We start from the raw sequence: 15950 nt of genomic DNA, 5'->3' as shown, positions 1-15950 counted from the left end.
TGTGCGGGCGGAACATCAAAGCGATCAGTGCATCCCGAGAAGCTGCGCGGCCGCAGCTTCTCGGGATGCTCAAAAACAGGTGGCAAGGGGGGCCGTGAGGGCCCCCCTAGCGTAGCGGACGGGGGGCGGCGGCCGGCGGGCCCCCCCCATGTCTCTTAGGGTCCGGGCCCCATACGGCAGTACCACTTGTACTGCCCTATCGGCGGCCCTGGCCAGGGAGCTCACATTCAGTTAGTTATATAGGTTATTATTAGTATATTGTAGTGTGTTGTATATAGTAGTGTATATAGTTCATTAACCCTTTCCCTATAACTTAATGACTTTGAGATTGGTGTCTCATGACAAATTGTATTATGCTGACTTGCAGAGATGGGGCTGAACAATGGTAACTGCATCTGTTGTTGTTTATGGGCAAGATGTAGCGTGGGGGTCCAGGTTCTTCCAGGCAATGAGGTAGTGGCGTTCCATGTGATGACATAGATGTAGTACCTGGGTTTGAAATCAAACCTGACCTACTTTATGTTGACAGATGCTACAGATGAACTGCCAGACCGCTGATCACAGTGACCGGTTGTTTTGAGCAGGCACACTACTAGGCTATTGAGGATTGCCCCTGCTGCCTTAGGGTGCCCATTCAGTGCCTGGGCCTTGCCAACATCTACTGGCTGATGCTGTATGCCTACCCTTTTTCCTCCTTTTTGTTGTCTGTTCTGTGGTATTGGGTTATGCACAATGCAAAAGAAGTTTAGATTTAGCTAGTTATATTGGTTAATAGTATATAGCAGTGTGTTGTTTTTAGTATTGTGTATATAGTTCATTAACCCCTTCCCGCAAGAGGGCTTAACTGTACGTCCTCGCGTGGGCGGGGGAATTCAGACTGGGGCCGCGCGGCGACCCTGCTCTGAACCGTCGCGGTCCCAGGCACGGCATGTAGCCCGGGACCACGGCTATTAGCGGGCACAGTCCATTCGCTGTGCCCGCTAATTAATTCTTCAGATGCAGCTGTCAAAGTTGACAGCTGCATCTGGAGACTTACTGCAGCCGTCAAAGTTGACAGCTGCATCTGTAGACTTACTGCAGCCGATTCCCTGGTGTCTAGTGGGGAGATTGCCGTGTCTGGTGCTGGCTGGGGTCTGCGCCGTAATGGTGCTGATCCCGGCTCGGCATTCTATTGCAGCAGCCAAAAGCAATAGAACACTGATTTCATCTATCTATGCTGTATAAGGCTGCATTCCCACGTTCCGTGATCCTGACGGATCACGGACGTGGAATGCATGTACCGAAGTCCCCCCGCGCCCGGGCAGCATCTGTAATTAGATGCTGGGAGCGGGGGAGACTGTATTCATAAGAGCCACGCTGTAGTAACAGCACCGCGCGGCTGATTCATTATGAATACAGTCTCCCCCGCTCCCAGCATCTAATTACAGATGCTGTCCGGGCGCGGGGGGGACTCCGGTACATGCATTTCACGTCCGTGTTCCGTCAGGATCACGGAACGTGGGAATGCAGCCTAACTATACAGCATAGATCTCAATGAGAGATCAGTGTTCATATACTAGAAGTCCCCCAGGGGGGCTTCTAGTATATGTGTAAAAAAAATAAAAAAAGTTGTATTATTAATAAATAATCCCCTTCCCTAATAAAAGTTTGAATCACCCACCTTTCCCCATTTTAGAAATAAAAATAAATAAATAAACATGTTTCGTATTGTTGCGTGCGTAATCGCCCAAAATATTAATTTATCACATTCCTGATCCTGTAATTTATCACATTCCTGATCCGGTAAACAGCGTAAGCACAAAAAAATCCCAAAGTGCAAAATTGCGCATTTTTGGACGCATCAAATCCAGAAAAATTGTAATAAAAAGCGATCAAAAACTTGTATATGTGCAATCAAGGTACCGATAGAAAGTACACATCATGGCGCAAAAAATTAGCCCCTCCAAAGAAAAAGAATTGCGTCTTTTTTTTCAATTTCACTGCGCATATAATTTTTTTTCTGGTTTTGCAGCATATTTTATGCTAAAATTTAGCCTGTCATTGCAAAGTACAATTAGTGACGCAAAAAATAAGGACTCATGTGGGTCTGTAGGTGTAAAAATGCAACTTCTATGGCCTTTTAAGCACAAGGAGGAAAAAACGAAATCGCAAAAACGAAAATTAGCCCGGTCCAGAAACATAGACACATAGAAGATTGTCGGCAGAAAAAGACCACTGGGTCAATCTAGTCTGCTCTTTTAGTATTTTCTTTCTTATTATCTTAGGATAGATATATGTCTATCCCAGGCGTGTTTAAAGGGAACCAATCACGAAAAAAACGTCCATAAAGCTAAGGAAACGTGCTGGTACATCAGCCAGCACGCTTCCTAAACATCCCCCTGTACCCCCCGTGATCCCCTCTATTAGTCAGTATTCGTACTTTGATTAAGTCCCGCGCTGTATGTAAATCTCCGCCAAGTAGTCACGGTGGGCGGATTTAGTCATTGTCCTTGGCGGCAGGAGGCGCTGTAATCACGCCCACAGGGGCGTGATTGAAAGTCGTGTGTTCCTCTTACGTCAGCCGGGGCCTGTGTTCCACGTCGGCGGCGTGCTGACGTCTTCAGGACGCCGGTCTCTGTGTGATGACTTGATAATTTATTTTGATTCTGTTGGTGTCAGATTTCACAATTTCGCAGTACGTCGGTCTCGTCTCCCTCCGTACTGCGCATGCGCAGCGTCCTGAAGACGTCAGCACGCCGCCGACGTGGAACGCAGGCCCCGGCTGACGTAAGTGGAACACACGACTTTCAATCACGTCCCTGTGGGCGTGATTACAGCGCCTCCTGCCGCCCAGGACAATGACTAAATCCGCCCACCGTGACTACTTGGCGGAGATTTACATACAGCGCGGGACTTAATCAAAGTACGAATACTGACTAATAGAGGGGATCACGGGGGGTACAGGGGGATGTTTAGGAAGCGTGCTGGCTGATGTACCAGCACGTTTCCTTAGCTTTATGGACGTTTTTTTTCGTTATTGGTTCCCTTTAAATTCTGTTATTGTAGATTTACCAACCACCTCTGCTGGAAGTTTGTTCCAGGTATCTACTACTCTTTCAGTAAAATAATATTTTTTCACATTGCTTCTGATCTTTCCCCCAACTAACCTCTCACTGTGTCCTCTTGTTCTTGAGCTCAGTTTTTTACTAAAAACACTTCCCTCCTGAACCTTATTTAGTCCTTTAACCTCTTAACGACGCATGACGGGTCATGCGTCGTTAAGAGTAAACAGAGAGGGCTCCCGGCGTGAGCCCTCTCTGCAGCGCGCGGTCCCCGGTTGCTAAGTGCAGCCAGGGACCGCGTGTATTAGCCGGCGCGGCCGATCGCCGCGGCCGGCTAATTAACTATTCAAATGCCGCTGTCAAAGCTGACAGCTGCATTTGAATAGCAGCTGTGCACCCTCTCTCTGGTATCCAGTGGGGGATCTCCCCCCCTGCGATGCGATCGCGGAGGGGAGATCCGTTCTAATGAGCCGGCCGGGGCTCAGCGTCGGAATGACGCTGATCCCGCCTCGGCAATCTATTCAGATGGTCTGCAGCAGACGATTATAATAGAGCACCGATCTGATGGATCATTGCTCTATTATATACACAGGATTGATCTCAATGGGAGATCAGTTCTGTGTATATAGAAGTCCCCCAGGGGGCTTCATATTACTGTAAGGGAAAGTTAAAAAAAGTGTTTTTATTAATAAAAAAATCCCCTCCACTAATAAAAGTCTGAATCACCCCCTTTTCTCATTTTACAAATAAAAATAAATAGATAAACATGTTTGCTATCGCCGCGTGCGTAATCGCCCGAACTATTAATTAATCACATTCCTGATCTCGCATGGTAAACGGTGTAAGCGCAAAAAAATCCCAAAGTGCAAAATTGCGCATTTTTGGTCGCATCAAATCCAGAAAAAATGTAATATAAAGCGATCAAAAAGTCGCATATGCGCAATCAAGGTACCGATAGAAAGAACACATCATGGCGCAAAAAATGACACCTCACACAGCCCCATAGACCAAAGGATAAAAGCGTTATAAGCCTGGGAATAGAGCGATTTTAAGGAACGTACATTTGTTAACAATGGATTTAATTTTTTACAGGCCATCAGATACAATAAAAGTTATACATGTTACATATCGTTTTAATCGTTATGACTTGAGGAACATATATAACAACTAAGTTTTTCCATAGGACACACGGCGTAAAAATGAAGCCCCCCCAAAGAAAAATAATTGCGTTTTTTTTTTCAATTTCACTGCGCATATAATTTTTTTCTGGTTTCGCAGCATATTTTATGGAAAAATTCAGCCTGTCATTGCGAAGTACAATTAGTGACGCAAAAAATAAGGGCTCATGTGGGTCTGTAGGTGTAAAATGCAAGTGCTATGGCCTTTTAAGCACATGGAGGAAAAAACGAAAACGCAAAAACGAAAGTTAGCACGGTCCTTAACCCTTTGAGGACCAGGCCCAAAATGACCCAGTGGACCGCGCAAATTTTGATCTTAGTGTTTCCGTTTTTCCCTCCTCCCCTTCTAAGAGCTCCAGCACTTTCAGTTTTTTATCTACAGGCCATGTAATGGCTTATTTGTTACAGGAATAGTTGTACTTTGTAATGGCGTCTTTCATTTTACCATAACATGTATGATGGAATCCCAAATATATTATTTATGAAGATATAAATTGGTGAAATCGCAAAAAAGAATGCAATATGGTAACGTTTGGGGGGTTCCTGTGTCTACGTAATGCACTATATGGTAAAAGCGACATGATACCATTACTCTATAGGTCAGTACGAACACAACCATATGCAGGTTACACAGATTCTCTAATGTTATATATATTTTTTTAAATGAAATCCTTTTTTTTGGCAATTAATTATAAATAAAATGGGACTATTGTGACGCTTATAACGGTTTTATTTTTTCACCTACGGGGCTGTATGGGGTGTCATTTTTTCCGCCATGATCTCTAGTTTTTATTAATACCATATTTGTGAAGATTGGACGTTTTGATCACTTTTTATTAATTTTTTTATATATATAATGTAACATAAAATCGGTAATCCGCGCACTTTTTTCCCTCTTTTCGTGTACGCCGTTTACGGTTCGCAATGACGCTTGTTATATTTTAATAGATCGGACAATTACGCACGCTACGGTATATTATATGTTTATCTATTTATTTTTATATGTTTTATTTATATAATGGGAAAGGGGGGTGATTTAGACTTTTATTGGGGGAGGGGTTTTGGGGTAGTGTGTTAGTGTTTTTAACTTTTTTTTTTTTACACATTTGAAGTCCCTTTGGGGGACTTGTACATACAGTACTTGGATTTTTACACTGATGAATGCTATGCCATAGGCATAGCATTGATCAGTGTTATCGGCGCTCTGCTCATTGAGCCTGCCTGTGCAGGCTCAGTGACCAGAGCGCCGATCGGACCGCACGGAGGCAGGTGAGAGAGCTCCGGCGGCCCGTTTTACCGATCGGGACCCCTGCAGTCACACTGCGGGGGTCCCGATCGGTAAGTGACAGGGGACTCCCCCTGTCACTCACACTTAAACGCCGCGGTCGCGCCGCGATCGCGGCGTTTAAGGAGTTAATGACACGCGGCAGCGCGATCGCTGCAGCGTGTCATTGCCGGTGAGGTCCCGGCTGCTGATTGCAGCCGGCCCCCACCTGCTATGAAGCGCGCTCCGCTCCGGAGCACGCTTCATAGCGTGAGAAACACCCAGGGCGTACAGTTACGCCCTAGGTCGTCTGGGGACAGACTTCCATGGCGTAACTATACGCCCTGGGTCGTCTAAGGGTTAAAGTGTTAACATTCTTAAAGGTTTCAAACATGTCCCCCCCCCTTCTTTCCTCCAGACTATACAGATTCAAATCTTATGCCTCACACCCTCCACCAGAAGGGGTTAATATGTTATGGTTAGCAGTAGTAGTTACATTTTTTGGTGGATATATTGTAGATATAGATTGTATAGGTTGTTAGTGGGGAGGAATGAGTGTGGGGATGTACTTAAGCTGTTACATTATAATTTGTTATACTTTTTTATGTACTTTAGTTCAGATATGGTAGGTTTACTTTTGGATTTTTTATTTAAATGTTTAATAATAGAAATACATGGCAATCAGCTTAACCACTTGTCCACCCACCGTATGGTGGATACTAGCATAGTGCTGTTTTATTGCGATGGTTTCAGACAGCAACTGTTGTCTCAGCAGTTGGCAGTGTTTTCCCACTGGTCCCCACGGAAGAGGCAGAGATAGATGTTTTTGACCGCCTGTTTTCTAGTGAGGCTGCTGTTGGTGGTTACGGCCAAGAAGTGGCGTGGGGGTCCCGATTCTTTCTTACAGACAGTCAGGTGGTGGCGTTCCACGTGCTACTACATAGAAGTTGTACTTGGGTTTCAACACAAACCCAACCCACATTATAATCACAGAAACTACAGTTAGCATCTTGATTTTTTATACCACCGACATTGCAAAACAGCCACACTACTGATAGAAGTTGGCGGTTCTTTGTAGCAGGCTAGACTGTTGTTGAGGGCCTGTGCCTTCCTAAACACCAATCTAGCTGACTAGCTGATGCTGTAGCCCTCCCCCTTTTTGCCTCTGGAGCGACAAGCTCTGGAAGGGACCTGCTGCTGGCACGGTGGAACAAATCCATCTTCATCCCCTGAAGATGATAACAACATTTGGGGACCAAGATTTCACGTAGGGTCTACAACAGCATCATTGTAGTCTGGAACAAAGTTATCCTCTCCTAACCTCTCTTCTTCCAGTGACATGCATTTCTTTTGTCGTAGGCTGCTCCTGCCATGCTTTCCTGACTGTTTTGTGGCCTATAAACCAGTGGAGCTGCCTTCCACTCACTGACTGTCTTGACATTCCTCCAAAAAATCTTCAGGGTAAAGAGTCTGAGACTGTGGGGGGAGCGCTAGGCTTGACAGATGTTCCCCCTGCCCTTGGCACGAATTGGTGTTGGCACTACTACCTCAGGACCCTTCTGATTATTGCTGGCTCCGGGATTGACTACTGACTGGAGTGGAGCTTTAAAGCAACTCTGTACCCAAAATCTGACCCCCCCAAACCACTTTTACCTTCGGATAGCTGCTTTTAATCCAAGATCTGTCCTAGGGTCTGTTTGGCAGGTGATGCAGTTATTGTCCTATAAAAACAACTTTTAAACTTGCAGCCCTGTGCCCAATGGCCGGGGCTTAGAGTATCTGTGCCCTAACTTTCCACCACCCCTCCGTCCCTCCTCCCCACCTTCTTCATCATTAGGAGTGCCACTGGAACATTTTCTCCTGTCTCAACATTGCACAGGTGCCCTAACAATCCAGCCCATGCTTAGTATTCACACAGCTGATGAATAGGAGACAATCTGCCTGGAGCATTCCTAATGATGAGGAGAGAGGGAAGGAGGGACAGAGAGGTTGTGCCAGCCTAATGCATACACAATCTAAGCCCCGGACGTTGGGCACGGGGCTGTCAGTTTAAAAGTTGTTTTTTAGGCCAATAACTTCCTCACCTGCCGAACGGGCCACAGGACATGTCTTGGATTAAAAGCAGCTATCCAAAGGTACAAGGGGTTTTGGGGGGGGGGTCAGATTGTGGGTACAGAGTCACTTTACCTTTGTAGGATCTTTTCCAGAATATCAGCCTGGCTAGTATTTGTCTGACCATTGGGACTTACTAGGAGCTGCAACCTTTTGACACTGTAACAACAACATCTGTTGAAAAAAATAAAAGCTACTACAGTTTGGCTTTTTAAATGAGAATTGTTTGCATGCGATTCGCAAATATTATCCAATCTGACCCAAAATTAGCAAACCTCGCAAAATGAATTTTCGCCTGCTTCGCTCATCTCTACTGACCACGAGTGGAAAAAAGTTTTTATCATTCCAAACAAAAAACAAGAAAGCAAAAATTCTGCCAGGGTATGTTAACTTTTGAGTACAACTGTAAGTGGCAGACAGAAGCTCCTTATATTTAAAGTGATCCTTCTGTGCCACAGCTTCCTGTAGATAAGATAGAGTACCTGTGTACGCCATTCCTGCAGAAATATTATTTACATAGACATCAATAGTGTTTTGTTCTATTAACTTCTTAACCCTTAGAGGAATTTTTGCGTTTTAGTTTTTTTCTCTTTGTGCTTCAAAGGCCATAGCAGTTGCACTTTCACCTAGAAACCCACATGAGCCCTTTTTTTCTGCTCCACTAATTGTGCTTTGCAATGACAGGCTGATTTTTTGCATAAAGTACACTGCAAAACAAGAAAAAAATTTAATGTGTGGTGAAATTGAAAAAAAAACAACGCATTTTTTTATTTGGAGGGTTTTTGTTTTTACGCCGTTCGCCCTGGAGTAAAACTAACTTGTTATTTATGTCCGTCAAATCGTTACCATTACAACGATATGTAACATGTATATTTTATCTGATGGCTTTTAAAAAATTCAAACCATTGTTAACAAATCCCAGGCTTATAGCGCTTTTATCCTTTGGTCTATGGGGCTGTGTGAGGTGTCATTTTTTGCGCCATGATGTTTTCTTTCTATCGGTACCTTGATTGCGCATATGCGATTTTTTTAAATCGCTTTTTATTACAATTTTTCTGGATTTAATGCAACAAAAATGCGCAATTTTGCACTTTGGATTTTTTTTGCGCTTACGCCGTTTACCGTGCGAGATCAGGAATGTGATAAATTAATATTGTGGGTGATTACGCACGCAGCGATACCAAATATGTTTATTTATTTATTTTTATTTATAACATGGGAAAAGGGGGGTGATTCAAACTTTTATTAGGGGAGGGGATTATTTATTAATAATAACGTTTTTTTTTTTAACACTTATACTAGAAGCCCCCCTGGGAGACTTCTAGTATAAGTACACTGATCTCTCATTGAGATCTATGCAGTATAGTTATATGAGATCGGCACTTAATTGCTTTCGGCTGTTGCAGCCGAAAGCAATCGAGTGTCGAGCCGGGATCAGTGCCATTACGGCGCAGACCGCGGCTGGGTGAGGACACAGGGATTGCTCCTCTGCGTCAACGTCGCCGGGGGGCGATCCACCCACTAGACACCAGGGAATAGGCTGCAAGAAGTATTCAGATGCAGCTGTCAACTTTGACAGCTGCATCTAAATACTTAATTAGCGGGCACGGCGATCACCCAGGACCGTGGCGGTTTAGAGCAGGGCCGCCGTGCGGCCCCACTCTGAAGTCCCCTAGGTGACCCAGAACGTACGGGTATGTCTAGGTTCGTCTAGGGGTTAATGACCACTAATACGCCTCATTGCATAAAGAGCAGGCTCAGGAGTTAAACCCATCTTATGTCACAGCTGACACATGCCTGCAACTACCCAATGCGGAACTAAGTCACATCCCAGCAGTTTATCATTTGTATGCTGTGGTCATTGTCCAAGCGACACTCCCTGCAAAACTCAAACAGGTTGCTGATTGGTTGTTATGGCTGCCAAAAGTCTATACTTAGCATGGCCCAGTATATGCAATCTAATAATCGCTTAAAGGAGAAGTCCAGCGAAAATTTTTATTAAAGCATTATATTGCCCCCCTTAAGTTATACAAATCACTAATATACACTTATTACGGGAAATGCTTATAAAATACTTTTTTCCCTGCACTTACTACTGCATCAAGGCTTCACTTCCTGGATAAAATGGTGATGTCCCGACCTGACTACCAGTGCTGTGCGGGCTGTGGCTGCTGGAGAGGATGATGGCAGGGGGGCACTGAGAGACACAGGGCACTGGAGGGATACTGAGTGTCCCTCTGCCATCATCCTCCCCAGTACAGCTCTGAGAGTTGTGTTGTGACATCACCATGTTATCCAGGTAGTGAAGCCTTGATGCAGTAGTAAGTGCAGGGAAAAAAAGCACTTTATGAGCATTCCCCGTAATAAGTGTATATTGGTGATTTGTATAACTTTTTTTTGGGGGGGGGCAATACAATACTTTAATAAAATATTTTGCCGGATTTCTCCTTTAATATAGCTATTCCGTAATTAAAAAGGGCATTGTCCAAATTACTATAATAAACCATTATTGGTCCAGCATGGTGATCATCGTAAACGGAAAATATTACCACTTAAGGAGAAGACTGGCAGCAAATGTGTTTATTCCACCTGTGTGAATAGGAGGCAGCATTTGACCTGACAATTCGGTCTTTTTTTAAGCATTGGTTATTGTCAGGTGGAAACGCTGCCTCCTGTTCAGACTGATGAAATAAACACTTTTACATTTTGTGTTTATGGAGTGCTGCTATGCATTCAGTGGTATTTTTTGTTTCAGATAGAATAGAAAAAACAAACAAACAAAAAGTCCCATCTACCCTAATCTGGTACCAATAAAAACTACAAATCACAGCACAAAAATCAAGCCCTCATATGGCCCATTATATGGAAAAATATTATGACTTTTCCACTGTGAGGAATTTGCAATAAGTCTTCTGAGGGAGAAGGTGTTAATGCAGTTATGTATTGTAACATGATATGACATAAAACAAGATTATTTGCCTCTTTAAACCATAACATAAACCATATGTACATACATAAACCACACATACGCCATACAAACGTACATATAGAAAACCATATGTACATACATAAACCATACTTACATGCATAAATCATACGTACATACAAAAACCATATGCACATACATATACTATAACATAAATACATAAACCATACGTATGTGCATACATAAACCAAAACATACAAAACATATGTACATTCAAAAACCATACTTTCATGTATGTAAATACATATACCATACATACACCATACGTACATACATATATATATATATATATATATATATATATATATATAGACCAACAAAACACAACAATCACTGAACTCAGGGAGAACAGTGAAAAATTCCAATGGAGTACTCATTTACGAGTCTACATTCATTGTCCCATACAAAATTTAAATATGCAAAAAAGGGGTCCGTGGAGCCTCAGTTACGAGTCTCAAAACACGGGAATAGCCAGATATCCCTCTCTCCAGAGAAGGAAGCCCATTGCCAAGGGGTGCCTCCTAGTGGGGAGAGCACCAAACCACCCTGATACGTAGTCCCTCAGGTCCCCACTCTGTTGCGAGCTTTAGGACCTAAATAGGGAAACACCAGGGTGGCCCCTGTGAGTCAAAGTCTAACTCTGTGGCGAGTATAACGACATAAGACAAGGGTTACCAAGGCTAGGCATCCATCCACAGACTGCAGTTTCAGGGTATTTGCCCCTCATCAGTGTGGAGCAGGATTCTGGCTACTGGGGCAATGATAAATAGACCAACAAAACACAACAATCACTGAACTCAGGGAGAACAGTGAAAAATTCCAATGGAGTACTCATTTACGAGTCTACATTGATTGTCCCATACAAAATTTGAATATGCAAAAAAGGGGTCCGTGGAGCCTCAGTTACGAGTCTCAAAACACGGGAATAGCCAGATATCCCTCTCTCCAGAGAAGGAAGCCCATTGCCAAGGGGTGCCTCCTAGTGGGGAGAGCACCAAACCACCCTGATACGTAGTCCCTCAGGTCCTCACTCTGTTGCGAGCCTAGCCTTGGTAACCCTTGTCTTATGTCGTTATACTCGCCACAGAGTTAGACTTTGACTCACAGGGGCCACCCTGGTGTTTCCCTATTTAGGTCCTAAAGCTCGCAACAGAGTGAGGACCTGAGGGACTACGTATCAGGGTGGTTTGGTGCTCTCCCCACTAGGAGGCACCCCTTGGCAATGGGCTTCCTTCTCTGGAGAGAGGGATATCTGGCTATTCCCGTGTTTTGAGACTCGTAACTGAGGCTCCATGGACCCCTTTTTTGCATATTTAAATTTTGTATGGGACAATCAATGTAGACTCGTAAATGAGTACTCCATTGGAATTTTTCACTGTTCTCCCTGAGTTCAGTGATTGTTGTGTTTTGTTGGTCTATTTATCATTGCCCCAGTAGCCAGAATCCTGCTCCACACTGACGAGGGGCAAATACCCCGAAACTGCAGTCTGTGGATGGATGCCTAGCCTTGGTAACCCTTGTCTTATGTCGTTATACTCGCCACAGAGTTAGACTTTGACTCACAGGGGCCACCCTGGTGTTTCCCTATTTAGGTCCTAAAGCTCGCAACAGAGTGAGGACCTGAGGGACTACGTATCAGGGTGGTTTGGTGCTCTCCCCACTAGGAGGCACCCCTTGGCAATGGGCTTCCTTCTCTGGAGAGAGGGATATCTGGCTATTCCCGTGTTTTGAGACTCGTAACTGAGGCTCCATGGACCCCTTTTTTGCATATATATATATATATACATAAACCATAAGTATGTACGTACGCACATATATACATAAACCATACAGATACATAAACCATACATACATACATACATAAATACACACATCATATGTACATATATACATAAACCATACGTACATTTGCCTTTATTATTTCTGCACAGGAGTTTTTCGTTATTGGTAAACTGGATGACTTCAAGGATTTCCCCCTTACTGATTGACAGCTCCTTTCCTCCTCCTCTTTTGTTTCCAGCACTTGGAACAACCATCATGCGGGTCAAAACCTTTATGTCACCTTGGATCTAATATAAGAAAGGCGATTCATTAGAATTTTTATACATTATATCAGCATATTCTGGTTGATATGCTAGCTGTAATTAATATATATAATTAAAACATTTTGCTTTAGAAGACGCATTCCTCCCCCCCAAAGTAAGGGGAAAATCCCAGTGAGTCTTTTAAAGCGAATGTGCTTCCGTGAACACAACACAGCATTGAAGAGTCTCAAAACACAGGGCTAGCCAGATATCCCTCTGGGAGGGACCCAGCCAAGGGGTAGCTCCTGTTAGGAAACCACTAAAACCACCATATTAAGTGGCCCTATAAGTCAATGTAATGACAAGGGATAAACAAAGGCTAGGTAACCATCAACATACAGCTATTTCGGGTTTTGCCCCTCATCAGTGTGGAGCAGGATTCTGGCTAGGTGGGAGCAATGCCTAGTAGAGCCATAAGAGAAACAGATTGCCGAACTCAGGGAGACCAGCCAAATGACAACACCGCCGGCTGCTAGTGAAAGCGCTCAATGCAGTGAAGTCCTAGGTGCATTGCCCCCGGGGAAACATGAATATGCAAAAGAAGAGCCCGTGGAGTCTCATTGGAGAGTCTCAAAACACAGGACTAGCCAGATATCCCTCCAGGAAGGACCCAGCCAAGGGGTAGCTCCTGTTAGGAAACCACCAAAACCACCATATTAAGTGGCCCTATAAGTCAATGTAATGACAACGGATAAACCAAGGCTAGGTAACCATCCACATACAGCTGTTTCGGGGTGTGGCCCCTCATCAGTGTGGAGCAGGATTCTGGCTAGGTGGGAGCAATGCCTAGTAGATCCATAAGAGAAACAGATTGCCGAACTCAGGGAGACCAGCCAAATGACAACACCGCAGGCTGCTAGTGAAAGCTCTCAATGCAGTGAAGTCCTAGGTGCATTGCCCCCGGGAAAATATGAATATGCAAAAGAAGAGCCCGTGGAGCCTCATTGAAGAGTCAAAACACAGGACTAGCCAGATATCCCTCCGGGAAGGACCCAGCCAAGGGGTAGCTCCTGTTAGGAAACCACCATATTAAGTGGCCCTATAAATCAATGTAATGACAAGGGATAAACCAAGGCTAGGTAACCATCCACATACAGCTGTTTCGGGGTGTTGCCCCTCATCAGGGGCCACTTAATATGGTGGTTTTGGTGGTTTCCTAACAGGAGCCACCCCTTGGCTGGGTCCTTCCCGGAGGGATAACTGGCTAGTCCTGTGTTTTGAGACTCTTCAATGAGTCAATGACTCTTCTTTTGCATATTCATGTTTCCCCGGGGGCAATGCACCTAGGACTTCACTGCATTGAGCGCTTTCACTATCAGCCGGCGGTGTTGTCATTTGGCTGGTCTCCCTGAGTTTGGCAATCTGTTTCTCTTATGGATCTACTAGGCATTGCTCCCACCTAGCCAGAATCCTGCTCCACACTGATGAGGGGCAACACCCCGAAACAGCTGTATGTGGATGGTTACCTAGCCTTGGTTAATCCCTTGTCATTACATTGACTTATAGGGCCACTTAATATGGTGGTTTTGGTGGTTTCCTAACAGGAGCTACCCCTTGGCTGGGTCCTTCCCGGTGGGATATCTGGCTAGTCCTGTGTTTTGAGACTCTTCAATGAGGCTCCACGGGCTCTTCTTTTAGCATATTCATGTTTCCCCGGGGGCAATGCACCTAGGACTTCACTGCATTGAGCGCTTTTACTAGCAGCCAGCGGTGTTGTCATTTTGCTGGTCTCCCTGAGTTTGGGTATCTGTTTCTGTTACAGCACAAAAAGAGGCATCCATCAACCCATTGTCCCTCTCTTTTTATTGTGTAGCAGTAGTGACCTGTAACTGTGTAGGCACTGAACAGCTTTTTTCTATTTCCCCCTGTAAAACCTTGGTGCATCTTATAAAGCAAAAAATATGGGTATTTCACATCTATTTTTTTTTTTATTATTTATAGTCGGTATATCTTAGTTCAGTCCCCATGTTCGCTGTCACACTTCTGGACTTTATCCGACTTCAATCATACACAGGAATAAAGGGAAAGAAAGGAAAGAAACACTCTCTCCTTCAGGTTTTACCTATGCCATAGTCCATCATTTTTATAAGTTTTAACTCTTTCTTCCATTCCTCTAAGGTGGGAGGATGGGCTGTCACCCATCTTTTTAGGATACAATGCCTTGCTGCAAAGAGCGCATTACTCAGTACCTCTCTTCTTCCTGGTCCCAATCCCTCAATATGGGATAGATCTCCTATAAGGGTCATTTTTTGGATCCAATTGCATATCACTTTTCAAGCATTCTCTCATTTTCTGCCCTATATTCCCCCAGTATTTATTCAGTTTGGGACATCAGATATATCAGTTCCCCTCTTGCCCCTTTGCATCTATTACATAAATCTGTGGATATGGGACCAGTACCTATTAAGCGCAATCACAATGATATTTTAATTGCATTTATAACATTTTGCATTATTTTAAATGTACAAAATAAAAGCTATATTTTAAAGCCACTGGGGAAAATGGGGTATATTAACTAGGAATCTAGTATTGATCTCAACCAATTTATACCTCACGGCTTGGCTAGGGTTACAATTATCCCCATTTCTAGAAGCAGAAAGCCCTCCATGGCTGGGTCTTCTGCGTCAGCGTCATCAACAGCACCCGATGAGTGCTTGCAGTTAAAAACAATGCTATGACTGACAGAATGAGGAGCTATAAGCTCTTTGTTCTGCCAATCATTGTTGTGGCCGCAAAAGTACACTGAAGTTATGTCCATTAACATCTAGGACATCTTTTTACACTATTTTAATCCCCATCGGGGACTTGTACACGACATCACTATGCATCAGGCAAAGTCTTCTAGCCCTACAGGACCTGGGTTTCTTGGTTTTTTAGAGAGTAAATTACGGGTTGTGGAGCATTATAAAAATGTTTCCCCTATTTGCTTCCAGATGTATCAGGCATTATGGCATTATGCCAGTATAGTATGTACAGTAGATGGAGTTGGTCTACCTTGAATTTTTTCCTCAGTTCTTTCAGCTCTTTGTCTTCTTGTCTTGAGGTTATTGTATTGTTTCTCTGTGTTAGGGGAGGTTTGCTGCTAAGAAGAAAAAATCAGAATGTAAAGTGGCATTTCTCTCACTGGACGGTATTATCACAATTCATGCCTCGTCTTTGAAAGTGACCAGAATCTTCTGATCTGTTACAGATGTCGCTGGCTCTTTTATCATAGACAGTCCTAAACATCTGTTCTGTGCTATCAGCATAACAAGCAAGGAGAAGGGACAGCTGTCATTATAGGGA

At 44.0% G+C, this 15950-nt stretch overlaps 1 protein-coding gene across 2 annotated transcripts in view; it reads right to left on the bottom strand.

Annotated features, from left to right (window-relative positions):
- The window catches only part of LOC138797558 (FYN-binding protein 1-like), a 213341-nt gene that overhangs the window by 16147 nt on the left and 181244 nt on the right, over positions 1-15950 (bottom strand). Inside the window, exons 12-13 of one of the 2 annotated variants that reach the window (XM_069977877.1) lie at positions 15660-15744; positions 12488-12650 (exon numbers count right to left, since the gene is read on the bottom strand). In XM_069977877.1, coding sequence (XP_069833978.1) covers positions 12488-12650; positions 15660-15744 — 248 coding nt within the window. Of the gene's footprint in view, positions 1-12487; positions 12651-15659; positions 15748-15950 lie in introns of both variants that reach the window. The other variant, XM_069977875.1, reaches the window with a different exon arrangement.

This window comes from Dendropsophus ebraccatus, chromosome 7, assembly GCF_027789765.1.
Source record: "Dendropsophus ebraccatus isolate aDenEbr1 chromosome 7, aDenEbr1.pat, whole genome shotgun sequence".
Lineage (NCBI taxonomy): Eukaryota > Metazoa > Chordata > Amphibia > Anura > Hylidae > Dendropsophus > Dendropsophus ebraccatus.
The sequence above is the reverse complement of the archived record's forward strand: the minus strand, read 5'-3'. Positions and strand labels throughout refer to the sequence as shown.